We start from the raw sequence: 24,275 nt of genomic DNA on the forward strand, positions 1-24,275 counted from the left end.
TCCTTTATAGCCAGTTGTCAGCTTTTTTTGAGGGTACACTAATCTGAATTACAAACACTAACATTTGTTGACTGCATCTATAACAATTTTCAGACAGCCAAATTGCTAGCTGAACTTCATGGGAATTGGAGTTAAAGACTGGGGTTGTTGTGGCCTACTCTACATACTAGCTTTTTTGTTGTTGACTGCAGCTCCCATGATACACAGTCAGCCATTACTGGCTGAACACCATAGGAGTCGTGGACTGGAGTAGTTGTGGTTAATTTTTATAAATAGCTCTCATGTTAAACAGGTATATCCTGGTCCACTAGCTACTACTATCAAGGTCATGTATTTCTTCTTATTAATGGATAACTAACATTTGCCTTCCACCAGGAAACCCCTCTTCTGAGCCAATAAAGCTAGGCAATGTGGATGAGGTATGGAGTAGAGCCCTGCGAGGGACTGCTTTTTTAATCCCGCTCCCGCCCAATCCAGCCCATTCCTGCAATGTGGGTGTTCCACTCCTGCCCGCCCCCTGGCCACATTTGTGGCCAATCCCGCCCGCTTGCGACACATTTGTGGCCAATCAAGCCCACCTCCTTACCTGAACTGCAGATTTCCCGCGCAGTCCCGCAAGGCTACGCTTGAGTTGCTCCCTCACAGCATCTCTTCTCTTGCTACGCCCAGGAACAAGGCAGAGTCATGGGAAGTGACGTCACATCACGTGACTCCGTTTTGTTCCTGGGCGGAGCAAGAGGCAGCCTTGCGGGACTGCACGGGATTACCGGGACCCGCAGGTACAGTGCCTGACCGCCCGCAACCCCAGAAAGACCGCCCGTGCCCGCAACTTTTTTGGCGGGACCCACCTCCCAATGCCGTCCTCTAGTATGGAGGTATTGGAGTGGAAGAGGGGAAATTTGGGGAGGATATATTGCCTACCCCAAAGATGCTGACATTCCTACCCAAAGTTCAATGCAAACTAAGCAAAAAACATCACAAGTAAGACATCTGTGGCAGTGTATGGGTTTAGGGAAGAAAGGCTGATAATGCAGAGACCACATCAATTAGGTGGTCATAAATTAATTACAAGACTGTGGAAGTGGGGGGGAGAAATACATTTATAAAGAAATGATGTGTTCACTTATAAGGGTGAATTAGAATTTAATGTAGGAGAATTATATATACGGTTTAGAAGTACTGTATGTAAATGTAGGCCCGAGCGATGCGTCTAAAATCTTTTTATATAAAGTTGTTCTTAAAAATGTATTGCAATTTCCTTATTGAATCCTGTTTAATTACACAACGCATTGAAATACATATTTCTGACTCCTCCAAACGCATTCCTTAGCAGCTGTTCATTCCTTGTGTAGTTAGTGTTTAGAGTCCCAAAGGAGACTGTGGAATTCAACTGCTAACTATCCATCACAACCATATTTTGTCTGAGGCATATCTACCTTAAAATCTTTTGCCCCTCCACATTTGTAAGTGCAACCAAAATAAATCAGAATTTTGAAAGTCAGACACTATCTCTTCACACTGCATGTGTTTCATTTATAGCATCATCACCTAGCTTTCTTTGGTTTTATACAGCAGAATAGTTTTTAACCCAAAATATGCCAGCAGGATTCTACAGAACAAATAATATATCCAACTTTATTGTCAAAATGTATTGCAAAATATTTGTATGGGTCAAAATGTTATTAAATTGTAGATTAAAATGTAGACTGAAAATGTGTTAGCTGTTGTCTGCACACAAGGATTTCAAATATAAAGAAGAGGCTTATATGAAGTATAAGATTGAATACTTATATGAATCCAAGTAGAAATACATAACTGAATATAATTTGTAACATCTGAATAAAAAAAACAATCCCTCACACATTTAGAAAGCTGCAAATTAAAATATGTGAAATATGTGGAACTTTATCATCATCCACTTTTTAGTGTGTACTTTAAGCAATCCAATGTCATGTAATTCATTGAGGACTGGGACTAGGTTAATTCAAATTGCAACTCAATTTAAACCTATAGCACGTTCCTTGTATGTTATTGGGTTTCACCACTCAAAGTGAATAATTCATTTAATCCCACAGGATTATTCTCTGCCAAGCATACGTATGTGTTAGAGATTATTGTGTTTAGATTATTTATAACACTAATGAATTACATTTGTTTTACCTGCACACACTAGAAGTTCAGTTTCCTGGGCAAGTTTTGAGAAATGGCACTTAATATGTGGTAAGGGTGTGCCCATCAGTGTGGTTTTACATGCGACAGCTGAAGTTTTTGATTTAGTAAGGCAGACAGGAAAGAAATGACAGAAAGGAGATGAGAAAAAGAGTAGAGACCAGGGGGAAACAAGAAAAGAGAAAAATGTGAGATAAGAGAATAAAACAAAGAGAAGGCAAGAGCGAGAAAGTGGGAAGTAAGTAAGAAAGAAGAAGTGAGGCATACACAGGACATAATTTCTCTCCCTCACTCTCAATGAACACTGTTTCTCCAAACATGTACCACAAGTAATTCAGGCTATATTTATTAGACTTGTGCATTCAAGAAAACGAACACGAAGAGTGCGTTTTCGTGTTCGTTCCGAGCGGCGGTAAAACGTAGACGAAGACGAAGACACACACCACACCACCATCTTCGTGATCGTATTCGTCTACTAATCTCCCTGGTCCCTTCCCCATCTAGCCTACCTTATCTTCACGGCATCACAGTTGACGGAAGCGGAAATCCACAGGTTCGCCGTCAGGGGTTACAGGGCAGTGCAAGTGAGCCTATTGGTCGCCTGCAGGGACCTCCTCTGGCATCAACCAATTGGTTGATGCCAGAGAAAGACCCTGCAGGTGACCAATAGGCTCACTCGCACGGCCTTTTTAACTCCTGACAGTGAACCTACGGATTTCCGCTCCCATTAACCCCTGCGATGCTGCGTTAGATAACGGGAGCAGAAATCCGTACGTTAAAGGGCCGTGTAAGACCAATAGGTGCACTCGCACGGCCCCTTAACACTGGTTGCAGAAATAAATAATAAAACAACCTGGCACCCTGCTACAACAGTTAAATGTCCCTACCAGCGACCAACAAAGTCGCTGGTACGGACATTTAACACCACTGGTCTCCCCGCTGCAACAGTTAAATGTCCGCACTCGTAGACATTAATTCTGTCGAACTTGCAAACTTTTTTCTATTTATTTTGGGTTTTTTTGTATTAAACTATTAGACGAAAGGATCATGGGAATATATTTTGTTTGAATAAATGCAAATGAGCACACTAGCATATATGGCTTATATATCTTCGGGCAGAATGCTGCCATCTATTGGTAAGATACATTGAGTAGCATAATAACTTTGGATTTCAAGCATATGGAACAATCCAAAGTTATTATGCTACTCAATGTATCTTACCAATAGATGGCAGCATTCTGCCCGAAGATATATTAGCCATATATGGTAGTGTGCTCATTGGTCGCCAGCAGGGCGCCCCCTGCTGGCGACCAATAGAGTTGCTCATACAGACATTTAAACTCCTGGCGCCAGAGCTGCTGCGGTACGCGTTAACCCCTTACCTGGAAAAACAAAGAAAAAACGAACACGAAGAATGTCCACGAACATTCGCCCGAAGAGAAGACAGGAACTGGCGAATATTCGCGGGATATGAAGATTTTTTTTTTTTGCCGAAGACGAAGAGCCCCCTGGTGCCCAAGTCTAATATTTATGTGCTAAGCACTCCATCATTCGGCAGTCCTACTGTGTGAGTGTAAAATAAAATGAAAATTGAATTAACTGACCATGGTTAAAGTCACTGAGCTCTTCAGTAAGACCCATTCTACTGCCAATGGTTGTTTTTGGTCTTATAGTATATTTTGTGATGGAGTAACAGAATCCCAAGGTCTCCTTCCAAGCTATGCAAGAAGCTGTTTTTTTTCTGTGCATGTGCCTTTGTTGTCTATGTGGTAGCCTGCCACTGTGCTATGTGTTAAATTTGTTAGTTGTTTCCTGTTGGATGTCAACTTTGTACAGCACTGCGGAATATGATGGCAGTATATAAAACAATCACTAATAATTATAATCATTACTGCTGGTCATAAGGGGATACAGAACTGACAAAATTCTCCATTGACTTGCTCTCTGCCAAAGCAATAGGTCACTTCTCCATTCCAATATCTCCTGGATCTCTCTGCTGCTTTTGATACTGTTGATCACCACTGTAACTGGTTCAACAAGAGAGCTGTAGTAACTCCCAGAGATCACCCAGATGTTTCCTCCTGTAGTCCCCGAAATAACTTCCAGCACCAGTCAGCATGCACACCTTGGAACCCTACTGTGTGTACTCAATATGTACACATTGAGTACAGCAAGAATTAACATTTTATTATTGTAAAACATAGCCTCATATATCCACAGAACTGCATTAACATAGATAAACAGATATATGTATATAACCCAACCTTTAATCCCCCTGGCAGCAATCCTATTGATGGGATTAGTTAAACAATGGAGTTCATACCTGTGCTATCTTTGTTTGACAGCCAGGCTGGAGTCATCTCTAAGTATCTTGGGAGCCCTGTATGACAGGTCATTCTGTCACATATCGCCCCTTAGAAGACTGAACTGGGGCCAGACCCCACCCGGGTCGGCTACCAGTTCAGTGTTGTGGATCCACAGAGTTGTGGATGCAGGGGAGCTGACAAGAGGCCCTTGTCCCACTAACCAGTACTGGGGTACACTTGAAGCCTGAGGAGTTTGGGTCCCAGGCAAGGACAACAGTCCCACTCACCAGGGCAGGGAGACAAGGTCCATAATATGTGAGTAGCAGGCTTGCTTTCAGTCCTCTCCAGGGGCCCCAATGACGGAGAGTTCCCTCAAACACTCCGTCACGTATCTCCTTTGATGGGGGAGACTGACGTCGGAGAAGACCCCAGACCATTTGACTCCAAAGTCAGGCTGTAGATCTGAACCACCACTGCCAGCTACAAATCGGTACTCCCCAAAACAATTTTTCAACAAAAGAGTAGTATACTCAGTATACCCAACTGCACTCTGTTTCTCCCAAATAACATAACTGTCACTGGGAAGAAGGGCCAAATGTGCCTTCTCCCAGGAGTCCTCTCAGCCACTGGGGAGAAGACAGAGAGGCTGGGCCATACAAATTGCGTATCTCTGACCTCCAAAAATATAAGGTTTATTTTTCTTCAAGCACCAAATAGTAAAGAGTAATACTCACAAGCACATAGTATATGACGTCATATTCCAGTGCTCAGCATGACATGCTGGCACCGCGACGGAGTTAGAGGCCTTGTGAAGGAGACTGAGGGGTGCCGAGCGGTTGCCTTGCTCCTCTCTCTCCTATGCATTAAAAAAAATCCGGGACATGAGGTCACCCTAGCCGTGGCACCCCCCTGATGAGCAGCACCCGGGGCGGACCACCCCCGCTATGTACGCTACTGGGTCAAACTCTGAGAGTTCCCAGGTACCAATATAATTTCCTGGTTATTTTTAACCCTTTTGTGACACTTACATGACATAAATTGATTTTTAAACATCTTCCTTTTATATTTCATTATTAAAGGGCTATTAATTGCCCCCCTTTTATATTTCATGCTGCTCAACCTTAATCTTCATACGGAAGGTATGTTAAATTTTTGGGGGGTTTTTGTTTTATAGCTAAATGCAACATTAAACTGCTGACCAAAAAAGAACACAAAGACTTGTCTAACATTTGCCAAAAACATCTTGACATTCTGCGATGTAAAAAATGCCAGTTAGTGCAAAGTGCTGATTGCAGTTATTGTCATCAAGGGTGGCCCACCAGTTATTAGGTTTAGGTTTTTTCCCAGATATGATATAGGTTTTGCTTAACTCTTTACCATCAATAAATGCAAATATATTTTAAATGCTCAAAATACAAAAAAGTGAAGCGCAATATTCTAATTAAATAAAAGTATTACACCTTCTGGTGAGGTGGTGCCGCAAAGACACAGGAGCAAACTCCCCAAAATTAAATACAGTCAAAACCACACATGTGTCTGCGCACCCAAATAAGAAGTGAGTAAATTATATGTGCAACACAAAAATAATATGTACAAAGATACCCTTCCAGCAAGAGTTCCCACACACAGTATACAAAAGGCTTATATATAAAGGGAAGAGAAAAAACAAAGAAAAAAATCAAAGAAAAAAAGAAAACTTGTTGTCCTCCGTTTTGGATGTTACAGAGTCCAGATTAGTTTTGTGTTGCTCATATAATTTACTCACTTATTATTTGGGTTCGCAGACACTTGGTTTTGATTATATTTTAAATGCTGCATTTTGTGTTTTTATCACGTTTTATTAAAATTAGTTGGCTGATCAGAAACATTTAAATGTGACAAATAAACAAAAATAGAAGAAATCGGAAGGGGCAAATTCTTTTTCAAAGCACTGTATTCTCCTGGTCTGATTGTTCCCCAGGGAATGTCTTTCCCAGGAACTGTGTGTTCTGGCTAATATCCATCCCAAAGACTGTCTTTTATCGCAATATATACTTGGTATTATGGACATGTATTGCCACATATGCCTTCTGTCTCCAGGATTAACTTTTGTTTCACATAGGGATGAGATTGTCCTCTCTCTTACTTAAATAAAGAGGTGCTTCCCTGCCGGAGTCTTTGATCTTAACCTCTTTTCTTCTCTGTATGAGATGTTATAAGATGTAAATGCCCCTTTAATGGGAAGTATAGACGCATGGACCTTTAATAACTGTATGTAATATAAAAATGTCTTACAAATGTATTCAATATCAGTGCTCGGGTTCACTGCACATCTCATTGAAACACTTTAAGGGAAGGGTTTTCTGTGCGTTCATACCATTAAAGATACTTAGTCATGCTGTTGAATTGCTTACTGTGTTACACCACTGGGGCCGCCTAAGGTTTGGTCAGGTCATTGCTTTAGTTTTTTACAGCAAGAAACAATCAGATGGGCTAGACAGATCTTATTTGACATTAAATGTCACACTGTAATGTACGGTTAGAAGGAAGGCACCCTAGAGCTGAGATAAGAAGCCGGGAGGCGGTATCTGCGGGTCGAGGCCCCAAATCCAAATTGATAAGAGAAAATCAGCCAAAAGTCTAGCCGGCTGAAAACCAATACCAGAGCGTGATGCTGAATCGTAGACAGATCAACAATTCAATTTACCTCTATCAAACCACATATGTTTGAAAACTATAAATCCCACTGTATTTCAAATGCTGGTATTTTAACCCTTTCCATGCACCAATTCTACTACCAGCCTTTGTCAAACTTTGTCACTGACAAACAACACTCCAATATGCATTCAGCAACATCTCCTGATGGGTTTTTCTTTTTTTTTTTTCAGTAATATTTTTTTTCTGTGTGTCTCTGTTTTCACACACATTCTACTTTAAGTATGAATTTACAGCTCCTGGTATGTATCAATGTCTGAGTACAGTCATATCACCCATGCATGAGTTTGTTGGGTTGTTTGGGGCTAAATGGCCAAATTTGGACATTTTTCACAATGGAATCTTTACATTCTGCCCACATGTCCTAGTTGGGACATTTTTCAACCCAGACAATTTAATTTACTCCCAATCAAATCATACATTTTTGAAAGCTAGACACCCCATGGATATTTCAAATGCCACTATTTTAACTCTTTCCATGCAAGGATTTTTGTGAAAATGTGCGCTAAGTTTAGGACTTGTTCATAAAAATAAACTATATACAGTATATATTATATATATTATTATATAATTGACTTTATATATAATAATATATATAATATATTTATATTTTTGTTGGAACTGGATGGAACCCCTGATGGTAACAACATTAAGGAATTACATTGAGGTACTTGCCATGGAAGTTCTTCTGCTTAGAATGTGACCAACAAAGGGTAGAGCCCCTAGTTGGGGAAATTCAGGCTTATAGGATCCCAACAGTAAGGTGGCCTCGGTGTAAGCAGGTAAGTATAGGTACTGAATGAAGAATGCAAGGTTCAGGCTCAAACGAAGGATAGGCGTAAAACATGTAATACAGGATACCAAGGGTTAAAGTGTTCTGGTAGGTCAGGATAGCCAGGTCAGTACACGTAGGGGGCAGTCGTACAAATCAAGGTCCAGCACACAGGTCAGGCTGGTACACGTTAAGGACAGGTAGAAGCACAATTTGCAAGGCAAAGGGATGTTCAGACAAGCAAAGGGTAATACAGCTCACAGCAAAGGACCACAACAGGGTGCCATCAGAGAGCATTTCTGGATTTTTTAATCCAGCGCCAGTCCAAGCCCCACCACCTGTCACGACCACACCTCCAGCTGCGCCCCCAGTGATCGTCCTGTGGGATCCTACAGTGCATGGAAGACAGGTAAGTACAGGTCTCTTGGGGACATTGTGCCAGCTAGCAGCTCTCTGCCCACTTGCAGTGAGACCCTGAGACAGAACCCCAGGCACCTTGCATCGGTGAGTGGACACCTGTCTGCCAGCATGCATAGGGCAGGAGGTAAAGTGTTGCAGCTACGGATCCCTGTTCCGCCCAACGTAGAAAATCCTCAAATACACTTACTTGTAGAATGCAAAAAAATAATTACTAAAGTCCAGTTATATAAAAAATCCAATCGTTATTCCAGACTATTGAGAGTGAATAAAGATTGATTTTTTTTACATTATCAGACTTTAGCAATGATTTTTTGTCGCATGAGTGTGCTGAACTTTTCTGCTCAAATTTCAGGATTTTCCCCCAGTGCGACAATACCTGTATTCAACCTGTAGGGGAAGCTCAGAGTTCTCAGGAGGGTCTAGAGCGTTCGGCCTGTTTGTGGAGTGATCAGACTGCTGCAGATTTTGGGGTTGCTGAATGCCTTGACACCGAAGCATTACAGCAACATCGCTTGGGAGAAGAAAGAGAAATTGTGTAAACTCATCACATGCCAAGCATGTCTTCAACGGGATGTTTTTCCAAAGGGTTAAGGACAACATTTATACCAAAAAAAACAGATTGTAACATCTGTAACAGTGATTGTTAAAAGAGGCTATAATCATGCTCACCTCATAAAGGCATTCTTGGAATTTGCTGACACAGAGAGATGAGATATATAAAAAAAAGAAAAAAGAACGTCTATAAAAATGTACCATTTATATTGCAAATTTCTCCTTATGTACATATTACTAAAACAACTTGGAAAAAATCTTTGTCAAAAGATAAAGATGTTAATTTCATTTTAGAAGAAAAAAAACATTTATAATAAATAAAAAACACCAATTATGAAAAAATAATATAGGTTGAGTATTCCATATCCGAAATGGCGGGGACCAGTAGTATTCCGGATAAGTGATAATGTCAGATAATGGATTTAGAGTGCTGGTGTCAGAGTATGGTGATCAGGCATATGTTATCCTCATTCTCCAGTTTCTGTTTCTGTCCCGTCACAGCAGAGAAGCCAAAGAGGGGCAGGGAAATGCTATACAGACCACAGGAGAGGTTAGACACCAGCAACAGGAATTTTCCTGTACTCCCCAAATGTGAGTATCCCTTATCTAAACTTCCCTTATTTGACAAATAATTTAAGATTTTGGATCTTTTTGGATAAGGGATACCCAACCTGTATCTAGTTACTTACCTACCAAGCTGATAAAACAGAGGGAACGACAGCATGAAAAGAAATGCCTTTATCCGTAAGAACTTTACAGATTAAGTTAAAATTACTAACTCTTTAAACATAGAAAGAAGAAACAATGAAAACATTTGTTTCATATTTGGAGCCAGAACAATATCTTACGTCAGTACACTAGTTAAGATTCCAAAATAACATAACACCAGACACATGTTCATGCAATTAAATGTGATTTATTATGTCAAAATATTTTAAAAGAATTTACTTAGCTTCGGTTAGTTCAGCAAGAATAGGGGAAGCCCCATGTCAGCGTCAGTCAACACCCACGACCAACAGTACAGAATGGATGGACACAAACAAGCAGTGAGCTTCAAGTTAATAGCTGCACAACAGTTCTTTTTATACTCTCTAGAGGTAGAGGCATATACTTCCCTGAGAGGACAGTGTTCCATGATCCAGCAAGCGTTGTGTGCAAACATTATTATTATTATTTATTCGTTATTGTTTTATATAGCACTTGCATACATTGTACATCGGGTAGACAGGACATAACAAGTAGTATGTAACATAAGAATTTGACTTACAGAGACAACAGGTGAGGAGCGCTTACAACCTAGAGGACATATAAGCACTATGTCTGTGACACTATGGCCATTTTCCAAGAAACAAGTAGAGCAAGGAAACGGATAAGAAAGGACACCAAGGATAAAGAAGAGCTACATGAGCACTAAAAAGCCATAGGAAAGACAAAACTCCCATCACACATTGTGTACTATAATATACAGAAAAAACTACTAGAAAATTAAAGATAAGACTAGCAAAACATATTAACAACATAAAAGGTCTAATTACACACAACATATCCAGGCTCAGAGTGGCGACGACAGAGAGGCATTTTAAGGCCAGCAACAATCTGACGTAAGTGCTACCAACTGCTGAACATGCGCTGCATTCAATGATTAGGTAGTGTGTGGCATGGCTGTAGCCAGCTTCTTGAAGCATGGTGCAGCACCCAATATGCTGCTGCTGTTGCAGACGGCCAGTCCCGGCAAGGCCTGAGATTATCAGATCATATTTGTAAAATACATAATAAGGATCCTTCTACAAATAAAGTAATGAGTTTTGAAAGAAAACTAGGAAATTAGAGAGGAGATGATTTAATCCAAAAAATATTACAAAGAGAGGTATGGTGGATATCCATACTACAATCAAATATCCCCTATATGCCAGAGTGGGTATAAGGCATTTCTGGAGGCAGAGTGGCATATAGGGGGTTAAAAGGCATATCATGGGGTGGAGTGGCATATAGGAGGGTACAAGGCATTCCTGGGGGCAGAGCAGCAAGCCTGGGGGCAGATGTGCATAACTGGGGGGTGCAAGTTGGCAAATAAAAGGAAATAAAAACAAAAAAATATTTTTCTTACTCATAGCTTTTATTAAATATGAAAAAATTGTATACATGAATTCATATTTACTAGTAAAACTTTTTTCCTGTAGGGTCGTCTTATATTCAGGCTTTTGCTTTTTTCCTAAATTAATATTCAGAGTTTGGGGTCGTCTTATAACCGAGTAAATACGGTATTTTAAATAGCACCATCATATTTCAGTGCTGTACAATGGGCTAACTGGGTTATTATGCCAATTTAATACCTTTATAAGATGTATCCAGTACCTCCTACCACATCCACAGACCATTGTCGAAAACCATAGGGTGGGAGAAGCATGATTTCAATTCATAGCATGTTATCATCAACGGGAATCAGTAAACATGAAATTTGTATTTAATGTAATTAATCATATATATTATACCATTTCCTGTCCCGAAGATCTATCCCTTCTTGCAAATCCTGAGCCAGGGCGAGTCTAAGTGAGAACTCTTAAGTGGAAACTCTTAATTGAAGAGGTTACAAAAAAAGAATGAGTGGTATTGTTATTTTTATTGCAAGGAGAACATTGTGTTTATTTGTGTGGTGTTCAGTGTAAAATATTGTTGGGAAAAAGAAAACACATGAGAGCGGTAAAGCACCTTCAGATATAGCTTGTACCATAAAATATAATTATGGGCTTATATCTTCCAGAGATATAGATTTACATGTGGGAAAAAAGAGAGACATACCTAAAACTTCAGCATTTGGTTTAGATAAAATTAATTTTACAACCAGGTGGGATACTTATTTGGAAAATTGTGCTAGAGAATTTATACAATTTATTATTAACTTTGAAAAGAGAATCTAATAAATATAATAAAAAATAAATTAAAATTTTGGATAAATATAAGCCCTTAGGATGGGATTTGGTGAATCTTGAAAAAAGAGAGGTCTTTGTAAGGGTGACATGGTTTTGTTTGAAAAACAGAAACAATGATATTACAAGAACTTGATTGAATAGAAATGCTCGTTTATATGGGTTACATTTGATATAACCTTGTTATACATGGTAATAGATCATAATTTAGGAATATTTTATTTGAAACAGTTCTATTACGTTTATTTTACTACATTATCATTTTTTATTTGCTGATGATTTTTATTTAGAATTAAGAGGGACCAATATGGGTACTAAGTTTGCAGCGAGTTACCTTTATGTGAATGACTGGGAGCAAAACTTTCTTTGGAACAATAATCCCTACAACGCAAACTAGGTACGATGACAGTGTTACATGGATGATACTTTAGTTATCTGAGATGGAGAGCTTGATTTACTTAATAATTTTATTTTGTATTTAAACCATATTGATTATTAGACTTGTGTACGACAAGCAAAAGCGTTTTGTACCAAATTTGCCTACAGGCAACATACTTTGTTTCCGGGTCATTTGGCTCTGGCAATTTTACAGCACTTCTCAATCCAATTCAAATTGTGGATTTCCCTGCCCAACCTGTACATGTCACACTCCCCGAGACGGCAGAGGCCTCACCACACCCTTTTCTGGCGGAGTGGGAGGAGCACCATATTTAACAAAGAAATTATTAATGGAAGATGTGTCACTCCTTAAATTGGCTCATAATCTAAATCCAGGTCATTGTCATCATCAGCAACATTGATATCCTTTTCCACCTGGGCAGAAGACGGAGTAAGGTCCATTCCTGCTGCAAGAGTAGACCTTCCCTCTTTTTTCTTCAATATTTTCTGAACAAAAATAGATCTGCTGCTATCATCTGACAGTGCCAATGCTTTGCCCATCTTTGCTCTGGAGACTGCTGCCAGTGCTTATGGTAGCACCATGCACAGTTGTGCTTACACTGGTAGCGTTGGTTTAATTCAGTGCTTCGCCACAAAATAGTGTGCAAGCTATCTTTGCCCTGGATCCCACCTAGTCACCAGCACATGACTCCTCAGTGAGTCCTTAGTTGTAACTAAAACTGCGCCTTCCAAGATTTTAGTACTATTAGTAGAGAATGTTTCATATTGCTGTGGCATGTGAGTCATGGTAGTTCAACTTCTGACTACTACTTGTTTGTATACACCTGGCACTACCTCTGCCCAACCCACGATAACTGGAATCACTCCATCTCATAGACACTTTTTTTGTCTTGTTTTTTATTTGTAGTAAAAATGAAAAAAGCATTAAAAGGTATTCCCCCTGCTCAATAATTCCACAAATTGAAATGCCAGATTTTGCCTCCAGTTCTTATTCAGTAATGAATTGAAGGTCATAAAACAGTAATTTGTCTACAAATCAGAGGTTTGGCTGATAGCATGAATAGTCTTAAACTACCCTAACATAAACTGGGAAAAAATGTAATGCAATCTTTGTAAGTCGGCTTCTCCAATCTACCCCAAACCAGTACATTTTCTGCACTATAATTATTTTATTAAAATAAATGCAGTATTGTATGTGAGCAATGTGAGCAATCATAGCCAACAGTCGCTGTCTCACACTCCAACTCCCATCAGTCTGTAACTGCTGCTACTGACTAATTAAAATTGCATCAGCACACTTATATATCTAATTCTTCCTTCCTCTTGTAAATGCTGATTGGCCAGAGTAAAAAAAAGTAAGGCAAAACTCCCACAGGTTGTTTGGCCCATCAAGCACAGCCATAATCATTAATGACACCACCCCCTGTTTTTTTGGCTACTTCTACTTATCAGTCATTGATATGTTCTGTCCTTTACACAGTCCCTCCCACTTACCTCATCAAGGATCACCAAAATGAATTGGAATGTTGCCAAAACAGCATGTACTGTTGGCTACACGTGGCAATGAATGCAAGAATCCTATAAAAAATCTCTGAACTTAATTTTCGGCAGTTTCATCAAGGATTGCCCTCATTATCAGAGATTTGTAAGAGTTTGTACACATCCAAATGTAATGATTATAATTCAGTTTTTACCCCTGAAATAAAGTATTAATTTTTTATTCTTTATTGAATGAAAAGTTGATTCAAAAGTATTTTTTAGACCCACTGATGGCAATGGATACACCGATTGCTCAAGTTGCCATCTTCATAGGTAGCTGGATGGAATGCCTAGTAGTCCATTTGTTAGGGTGCAACATAATTGTTCTAGTAAATTTTTTAAATTCACAAGCAATGTAATAAGAGACAAAAAAAAGAAAAGAAAAAAAAGAAAAGAAAAAAAAGTAATAAGAGACAAGTTCTTTAACTTTAGTAAAAAAGGATTAGATATCAGTTTTGTGAATAATCAGTGTTCACTTAATAGCCAGAGAGGGGATCTGCGGGGGATCCTCCTGATACTCGACACTTTCGCCAGGACTTCTACGCCGGTGTTCATTTGTAGAAGCCCTGGCAGAAGTGCAGGCAGCAGCAGAGGTTGTCTGCACGCATCATGCGGACATCTGTCGGCTGCCAAAGAGGAAGATCCAGGTCTCCTGCAGTGCTGCAAGGTTGAGGTCTGATTATAAGACAACCTCGAATATAAGGCTGGGGGTTTTTTTCAGAGCAAATAAGTTTTTGTATACATTTTTGGTCCATAAAATAACAGCGTTAGAACACATACATATAAACAATACTGATTTGTCTTAAAAACATTTATATTATGTAAAAACTAAAATTGTTTTTTTAATGGAAAACTCAATATTTTTAAAACCTGATTTTTATGTGATACTAGTAAATTTGTGGGAGTTCCCTTTGAAACAGATCATATGTGCAAAAATTCTGTTTGGCTCAGAGAAGAACTGGAAATCAGTAATTGCTTCTAATTAATAATGCTTATTCTGTAATTTTACGATTGTCGTTACAGATATAATCAATGTCATTAATCATTTTTATTATAAAATCTGTTTTATGCTTTGAAAAATCCTTCTTAATGACAGCATTATTTTTTGTGAAGCTAGGATTTTTTTGATCTTCTGTCAGATATTGAATGAACGTCACTTCTTGTAATCACATGGTCTTGCAAGACTACATTACGTTCCACAGATTACTTAAAATCCTATAAGCCTCACGTTAGTAACCAAAGATACCTTAAGACAAGATAATGCATATCGCCCATAATGGTATCATCTCCCCTGATAATCCTGTAAGGCATGTGTCATAATGCGACACAAATAACTCCAAGGTCAGTAGAAGTGAAGAAATACATTGGGTTTCTAATGCCAAAAATATGTTTTATTGAATGTGATTTGCGTTTAACCAGAGCTCAAAAATATATCTAATTAGGTTACTGGCTCAAACGGTTATCACTGTCATTCACTATCACCGTTCAAATAACTCTCACAATCACCTTCACTCTCTCAATTGACATATTGCATTAGTGTATGACTAGCAAGTTTACTGGCAGAATCAAATAAATGTATTACTTGTAATGTTCATGTAAATGTATGAGTAATATATATTTCATATAAATAAATGGATAAAATAAAATAATGGTAAAAATGATAATTCACCAAAGTTATAATACCTCATATGATACAGTAATAAAGGTTCTCAAACCGCACAGGCTGCAAGAGACAAGGCACAGTTGGTGGATGATGTAGGCAGTACATTATGTCCATGAGAATTTTATGATCATAACGGGCTGTCATCAAGCAACAGCGTAGATGTCAGGACCCTAATGTTAAATGGTATGTGACAATGAGTGGTTTGATCGTCGCTATTTGTAGCCTATTCAGTTGCGTTTCCTTCTAACCAAACATTGTTCTCAAAGAGGCTGCACAGAAAGGGATATGTGAAGTTTGAATTGTGCAACTTAGGCTCTTGTCAGGGTACTCCTTACCAGCAACTGGGTCCATCATGACAGTTCAAAATTGTTGATGTTTATACAAAAAGGAAGATGAAAAATAACTTAAAAACACTAGTTGAAAGTTAAAAACACAAAATTGAAAGCTATACTCCTACGCAGAATACTCATTCTCACTATAATGAAACACACTTTAAATCAGACCAGATATATCATGCCACCCAGTTGAAATAAACCAACATACATGCTTTGAAAATGATTTGAGACCCTGGTGCCTTGGGTTATTTTTGGGATATTTGCTACAGAAGCATTATAGTGCTTTATAGTGTTAAAGCTATAATTAGTTTAAATTAAGGCATTAAGGGATTTTCTTAATTAAGCGCTCAGTTACTAAAGAAACCTATAAACTAGTTATTAAGTGTTGTAACCTTCATTAGGACCAAACCCCCTAAACTTCAGGGCTATACAGCCTAATACAGCCTTGGCAACCTATATGTGGGTCCAGGCCTAGTGCTTGAGTTAAAAAATGGAAACTATGATGTCTTGAAAGCATCACAGGTTAGCTCTTTGACAGCATTGACTGGACTGCTATGTATACATTTCTCAATCTATACTGATGGAAACTGCGTATTTGCTGCGTTTTCCTCTTAACATGTTTGATTGCCCTATGTAAACCAACTAACTCTTGTATAATGACAGTTAAAATCTATTAACATATTTGTGATCGAGATTCTTCTGGTTCCACCAAGAAATTGATCCAGATGCATTCAATAAATGTGGTTGCATGCTGTACCTAGAAGTTATTGTGAATAGAATCTGCCCAAGCTGATGTCAAAAATGGTAGGGGCTCATGTCAACGATGGCGTGTTAAAACAATGATGCTGGTCTTTGTTACAAGACTGATGTACATGTCTGATACATGTGGATTACCCCCCACAATTCCTCGTGTTTTCTCCTCAATGTGTCTTATAGTCTTAAAAGTCTGCCTTTTATTGTCATATTGAACAACAATATTTGTTCTTATTATTCCAGTTACTGAGAACAGTGACTCCATACATTAGCTGACCTGATATACTGCCAACCATATGTCTCTGCATGTGATGTCAATTTCCAATTCTAAATGGAAATTTATGTGAGGGTGTATTCACCTTTGACTGATTTAGTCAGCACTATCGCCATAACCAAATTTTCAATCATCACTCCCACCCAGTTAAACAGAAATATTATTGTGAGAATACAAAGATTTTATCTTCCCATCAAAACTGGCAACACTACTGAGCAAATACTGGCCCTGTGCCTACTGTGACTGCCATTAATGTTTTCTAAAATGGCAAGCAGTTAATGATATGTAGAAGATTTATTTTAAAACGTAAAACTAAAAAGTAGTATAATGTAACTAAACATGCACAATTAACAGATGATTAGGTGCACTAATGATGCATTAAAGAAGGTTCAATCCTACATCACATTTCTCCATTACTTAATGGGCAACATATGTAGGTAGGCCATCTTTCCATACTAAATACAGGCAGATCTTTTTTTCCTGATGGCCCTTATGAACTGAAGTGGAATCTAAAGACTGCCTGACATCTTTCAATAAATTAATATATTCAGTAAGGAACTGCATCTCCAATCCTGACAAACTTCTGTAGGACTCTTTAGGCTCTAAAACAATTTTTATCATCTTTATTTAAATGTTAACAAACACCATAAATATGGGAATTAATATAGATGATCCATAGTAAGTAATGTTGAGGTATATAGGATATGCAGCATTGTGAACTGTTGATGCATTTACTAGAGGCGTGCAAATGGGCCAATAAAATGATTCAGACACATATTTTGGTTCTTTTTTGGCAACAAATTACGTACCCTGCCTTATCGGTTCAGATGGAAATCAGGGGGCATTTTTAATTCAGGAAGAAATTTGTTGCCCAGTGCCCACATTCATTCTCACTCACTCTCTCACAGTCTCATTCTTGTTCACTCTCATGCTCTCTCAATGTTTCCCTACCATCTCTGCCAACCACTTGTGCTTCCACTTCCGCATCTTCTTGTTGTTCATCCTCTCTCTTCTATCTTTGTCCTCATCTCTGTGGACGTCCTCTCCTGCAATACTCCAATTGGGCGGATTTCCCTGAAAGCAGCAGCATTTTGACAGAAGTTCAGATTGGAGTATCGCGGGAGAGGACATCACCTGAAGGTGAACTTCTGCCAAAATTCTGGTGCTTTCAGTGTCCTCTCCCCAGTTAGAGGATCATGATAGAGGATGTCTCTGGAAGTGCTGCCATTTGCCCTGAAGTGAACTTCTGGCAAAATTGCAGCACTTTCGGCAGCGCCATGATTTCAAGCTAGGTTATGTTGGTGGATATGCGGACAAAGATAGAAGAGAGAAGATAAAGAAAAATGAAGAAGCGGAATTGGTTGGCAGAGAAGGTAGGGAAACATTTTGAGAGAGTGAGCCAGGGAGTGAACAAGAATGAGAGTGTAAACATCCACAAATTTTGGATGAAAATTCTGAGCTTTTTGCTTCATTGTCATCCTTTTCATTGGGGGTCTGGCCTCATTTTCAAGACTTTGTACATACTCACTCATTCAAATCTGAATGCACATGTCTAGAAATAACTATGGGGAAGATGCACCCGTAAACTCTCCACTGGGGTATGCCACTGGTATTATAGTACACATGGCTAAACAGACAGAGGGGACTATGTGGGGAAATTAAATTGGGACATTTATCAAAATACTACAAATTTGTGCAGAACAATCATATAAATGTTATCAAAACCATTCTTATACTCAGATGATGCGTTATTTTGCTGTTTTTCTCATATCATCTATTTATTGCTCCAAGAAATTATATTAAACATACTTTCTCTAAATTATGATTTGCAATTATTTCATTTCTGCTTTGATTTCATTTTATATTCATGGGTCGCTGTCAGATATTGCCATTAGATATTCTTTACATGGATATTCTAGAAAGCAGCTCCAATCACAGATCTGAATTAATCCAGAGAAGAAATGGGAGCGGTGACCTTTGGTTAAAACCATAAATAGGAACAAGACATCTATGCATGGAAAATTAGGAGGTGTTGGGAGAAAAGTAAAGCAAATTAAGATAAGATCAGGGCTGTATACATACTAGATAAATAAGCAATAACGTAGGGGAAAATGAAGTAACCTTTCAAAGTTTCCCAGTGTTGCTGTTTTGGCATGACATCAGAGCCACCACACTGTTATAAAACAGAACCTTTGTCTCTACATATGGATTTCATCAAGTTTAGACAATTTTTATATTGTACATTTTACTGTGTTTCTTTGTTTTCAAGAAAGTAAAAAATGTCCCTGAACTAAGATAATGTTAATTCACTGTGTCACGGTTTAAAAGAAATAAGAATAATAATAAAAACCACGTTTGTTTAACTAATAACGTTTCATGTCGAAAAAGGCACATTTTTACACCGTCTCTTTCACAGGAAGAAAGTTCAAACTAATTGAGTTGAGTTAGCATTTCTGAAGTTACTCCTCAAAAGTACAGAAAGCACCTGTTTTCAGGATCTCCCCTATATTAATCAATGTCTTCTTTCAAATTAAAGCTTGATCTAGTGAGAGGAGACGGATACATTCTGTACTGTTGGGGGTAACAAAGGGCCATTTTTGTGAAATTTTGGACACAATTTAAACATGGTAACTTGCTAAATAGAGACACAACTAGGCAGTGCCAACTGAAAATCTTCTGTAGTGTGTAAGGAAGTGAAAATTCAGGGCATTGCCCTTGATTCTTTCTTTAAATGTTGGTACAGACGTTAGTTATCCATCCTCTACACAAAAAGTGTTCTAGTGGAAATTAAAAAAGAAGGTTAAGCGAGGCTATTATTTGTGTAACTCTATCATTAAACATAGACCATTTTATTCTACCATTCTTCCTTAATCATATTATTAATTTGGCTTATCTTATAAACAGTCCTGTTGTAGCTATTTCTGGCATGTCACTCTCTTGCTAGCAGACTTCTCATATTTAACTTGTACGCTCTATCTACATAGCAAATTCTTGAACATAAACATTATTTGGTAGCAAATATCTATCTTAGCATATGAAATGGAACAATGTGGGACGTATAATAAAGAAAAAAACCATATATTCAATATGTAATTACTGGGTAAAATATAATTGCATATAATGCTAATTAACATATTGCAGTGGTGCTATTTGTCCCAAAAGAGGAACCAGACATGAATAATAACCAAAACGCACATTTTCATTATTGTTTTACTCAGAATTAGATTATCCTTTTTATATATATAATTAACAATTACAACAGATACTATGAAAATGTATTGCCAAGAATGGATTAAGGAGATATTCGTGCATTGCTTTATGTTTTCAGTTAATTGTTTAAATTGTATTTCTTTCTGATGATGGCTGGTTGTCCTGAATAGATACATAGAATAGATAAAAGAAATAGACAGCAAAAGTTTGTCGTTCCTTGTTTTGTTATTATTTATGGTTTGAGAAAATGCAAGAACTTAACCCCTTAATGACAAAGCCCGTACATGTACGGGCTCAAAATGCATTGTTTTCAATGGGTTTAGGGACCGCCCATTGTCCTTAAGGGGTTAAAATCAATGTCTAGTGTTTGTGAAAGCATAAAGCAAAGTAATGAGGAACATTTCTTTGGTTCAAAAAATCAATTGCAAGTAATCCCATTGTATCTTCAAAAAACTGAATTGGTAATTTGGCCTGGTTGCTACAAATTTATAATTTTCTGATAATTTTGCGGCTCAGATGTTAAAATCATCATGTACAAATGCATTCTAATACTTCATCTTAATGTTTCACATGAAAAAAACTAATGTTTGCTGATGTTTAATTGTGTCATGTATTGGGACTGAACCATGTGGGAGCATATGTAATGAGAAGTACCCAAATCCATAATTGTTCTACTATTCAGCTGTCAATAGCATTCTACTTTTGAATACTAGAATGGAGATTGAGATTCTTACCATCTATGTAGACTAATTTAGAGAAACAGTAGACCTCCATAGTTGTGACGCACGTAACTAGTAATATGTCCTTGAAGGACTCAACTATTTACATAATATCTGGATATACTAGCCAGTACCTAGCTCCTAGATGACTGTCACTACCATGCTATTTGAACGATTCAGTAGTTGAGTTAGACATCATAAGTGTGTCATGAAATAATTTTAAAATTGCCTTGACAAAAATTATGAAGTAACATTGGACTTTTTGTGGTTTTAGAAGTAATGTTATTTGTGTATCCTTTGGAAACTAATAATTGAATGCACTGTAAAACAGACATAGAAATACATCCAGAATGTAACCCATTGTGGTCTCTGGAGTGACCAAAATGAATGCTTATGTTACCAAATAAAGGCATTTTCAGGGGCAGGGTCGGTCTTGGGACTGTGCTTAAGACAGACAGGTGTTGCTGTATCCAGTTGCAAATGGCTGCCTGCCTTAGTCTTTGGCTTTCTCTTTGTCACTGTCTGTAGACACTAGCTATGGGGCACCAAGGGGTCTGTAGAGCAGGCAGGTCAGGTCAGCAACATCCCAGAATGCGAATAAGTATGCTTTTTAGAGTGTTCTCCCCTTTCTGTATATTTATTTAACATCTAAATAACATCAAAATAATGTTGATACATGTTGCACTGACAATGATTATGAAGAAACATTGGACTTTTTATATTAGAAAACTTAAAAAGTGGTAGAAATCAAAATCTGATTGGGAAGCAAAATTCAATGTACATTATATGGTTTTAGGAATAATGTACTTTGTATATCCATTGTAAAACAGACAAAGCTCCCTGAATGAATGCCACTGTGGTCTCTGGAGTTAAGGCTTATGCCAATACAAAAGAGAGGTAAATTGTGTATTTAAATGTGTGTTTAAATCTACAAAAAACACTAACCACATGAAAGTATAGTAGAATATGGGTAGAAATTAGCGAAAACTAAAAATAAGGAACACTATACATATTTCATATAAGATGCCAGCAGTCCTCCTGGCTCTTTTGCCTACACTGAATTTACACATTACATAGAATTTATATTTCTTTTAAATGTTTTGTTGAACTGAATTGATCTTTAAATACACTATATGGATAAAAGTATTGAGACACCTTACCATTACACCAACAAGGACATTAATGATACCACATTCTAAATACATAGACATTAATATTTAGTTGGTCCCCCTTTGCAGCTGTAATAGCTTCTGCTCTTCTGGGAAGGCTTTTCACAAAGTTTAGAGTGTTTCTGTTTGATTTTTTGCCCATTTATCCAGCAGAGTATTTGTGTGGTCAGGCACTGATGTTGGATAAAAAGGCCTGGCTCGCAATCTCTGTTCCAGTTAATCCCAAAGGTCAGGGCTGTGTGAGGGCCATGTCTTTTATGGACCTTGCTTTGTGCACTGGGCAAAGTAATGCTGAAACAGAAACAGGCCTTCCCAAACTGTTACCACAAAGTTGGAACATTGCATTGTCCAAAATGTCTTGGTATGTCCCCTTCAGGATACCAAGAGATTTTGGATAACGTGCTTGGTGTTTTCCAAAAAAATGATGTTCTTTTTCAGGTCCTTCAGGGCTGTCTTTCAAAAAACCTGATATGCTTGATAAAGGACATCCCATAGCAAGGAACTTTGATCTATAACATGGTTATGTCAATACCCAGCTTATGAAAATATATTGAATATGTTTCACTACTATTTGTCAATTAACCTTAAACTATCCTGTGTGATATAATAAGATTAACTAGAGCTCACTCAGTTTTGTCAAGGTTTAGACAATTAAAATTGGAACCACAACACTTCACAACAAAATTTATTGTAACTTTAAATAATGATCCACATGGTCATTGGTACATTTTCTGGCTTTGCTGTATGTATATTTTTTTTACACAAACTGTTCTTCATCCAAATCACTTAGTGATACCTGAAGCCTTTTCTAAGTGTTCTTCAAATTATTCCCTTAGACCAAATAAATCATTAAGAAGTAGCAGAAAGTTGACACGTTTGACAGAGTTAGCTGCTTCTCCTCCGCTCCACTCAGCATCATACTGAAAATAAGAAAAAAACAAATAGTTATAACACTACTAAATCCCCTTTAGCAGTGTTAGTACACTAATTCACACTCTTTTGAAAATGTTCAAATTTTTTTGACAATTAATTTTGCACAGTAGTTAACTACAGACATTATTGAGCACACTCTGCCTATGGATTTTATTAAGACTGGGTATAAACGCAAGATGAGCTCAAGTTCATCATTTGTCTCAGCCTGCCTCATTAGGAGAGCGACAGAAAGAACCAAAGCTAAGATGTCTCATCCTTCCTTTCATTTTTGGGTTCTTTTTGTATATCTGGCAGTTGAGTTCAGCTCATCTAAAGCGGAGATTGGGCTATGGCTGAGTGATCTACCGTTATCCTTTACTGTAAAATCTAGAATTCCATGCAGACGTATATATTATATAAATAATAGTATATAAAACCATGTGTGTATATATATATTACTCATATATACAGTGCCATCCACTAATATTACACCCCTACAAATTCATATGAGAAAAATATATTTGAAGTCTTTTCCCATTGATATTTTACATTTTTTAGTTTGCTTGGGTGATTAGGAACAGGAAATTGCTCAACCATGACTTTCTGTTTCATAGGGTATAAATAGGTATAGGTATAAATATTAGGCCAAATTCACATTGCCTCACAATGGGTAAGACCAAGGAGTATAGCTGTGATGTGCGGCAAAAGGTTGTTGATCTTCACAATATAGAAAGTGGCTACAAGAAAATAGCAAAAGCATTGAACATGCCAATTTTCACCATCAGGGCAATAAATGAGAAGTTCCAATAAACTGGAAATGTTATGATTCAACCTGAAAAAGGACGTGTGTCTATATTGTCTCAACGTACTGTGAAGTGGCCAAAAAATCTCCAAGGATCACAGCTGAAGGACTGCAGAAGTTAGTTGCGTCTTGGGGTCAGAAAGTCTCCAGTACTACAATCTGTCATCACCCACATCACCACAACTTGTTTGGGGTAAAAAATCCTCTACTGTCATCCACAAAAAACCCATAACCATCTTTGGTTTGCCAGATGCTACTTGTACTTCAAATGGGATTGGGTTCTATGGTCAGATGAAACTTAAATCAAGCTTTTTGGCAATAAACAGCAGAGGTGGGTTTGGCGCATAGAGATATGTAGCCATATGGAAAAGTACCTCATGCCCATGGTTAAATTTAATGGTGGTTCTTTAATGTTTGGCTGCTTTTTTTTTTCTGCCTCGTGGGCATCGTGGGCTCTATCAAATATCAACACAATAAATGAGCACCTGGCTGCCTCTGCTGGAAAGCTTAAAATGGGCTGTGGTTGAATCTTCCAGCAGGACAATGTTTCAAAACATATACAAAAATCAACACAAAATGGTTTACTGACCACAAAATGAAGGTCATACCATGGGCATCCCAGTCCCCTAACTTGAACCCCATACAGAACCTGTGGGGTTA

General features: G+C 38.0%; 2 protein-coding genes across 2 annotated transcripts in view; one reads left to right on the forward strand and one right to left on the reverse strand.

Moving 5' to 3' along the window:
- Positions 1-24,275, forward strand: part of LOC128475015 (amine oxidase [flavin-containing]-like) — a 275,083-nt gene that overhangs the window by 194,171 nt on the left and 56,637 nt on the right. The gene's annotated exons all lie outside the window — the stretch shown is intronic.
- EFHC2 (EF-hand domain containing 2) overlaps positions 22,569-24,275 on the reverse strand; it is a 46,623-nt gene continuing 44,916 nt past the window's right edge. The window contains exon 15 of the mRNA XM_053457464.1: positions 22,569-22,821. Within this exon, the coding sequence (XP_053313439.1) occupies positions 22,726-22,821 (96 nt within the window). The 3' untranslated portion in view covers positions 22,569-22,725. The remainder of the gene's footprint in view (positions 22,822-24,275) is intronic.

Source organism: Spea bombifrons, chromosome 2 (genome assembly GCF_027358695.1).
Source record: "Spea bombifrons isolate aSpeBom1 chromosome 2, aSpeBom1.2.pri, whole genome shotgun sequence".
NCBI classification, from domain to species: Eukaryota; Metazoa; Chordata; class Amphibia; order Anura; family Pelobatidae; genus Spea; species Spea bombifrons.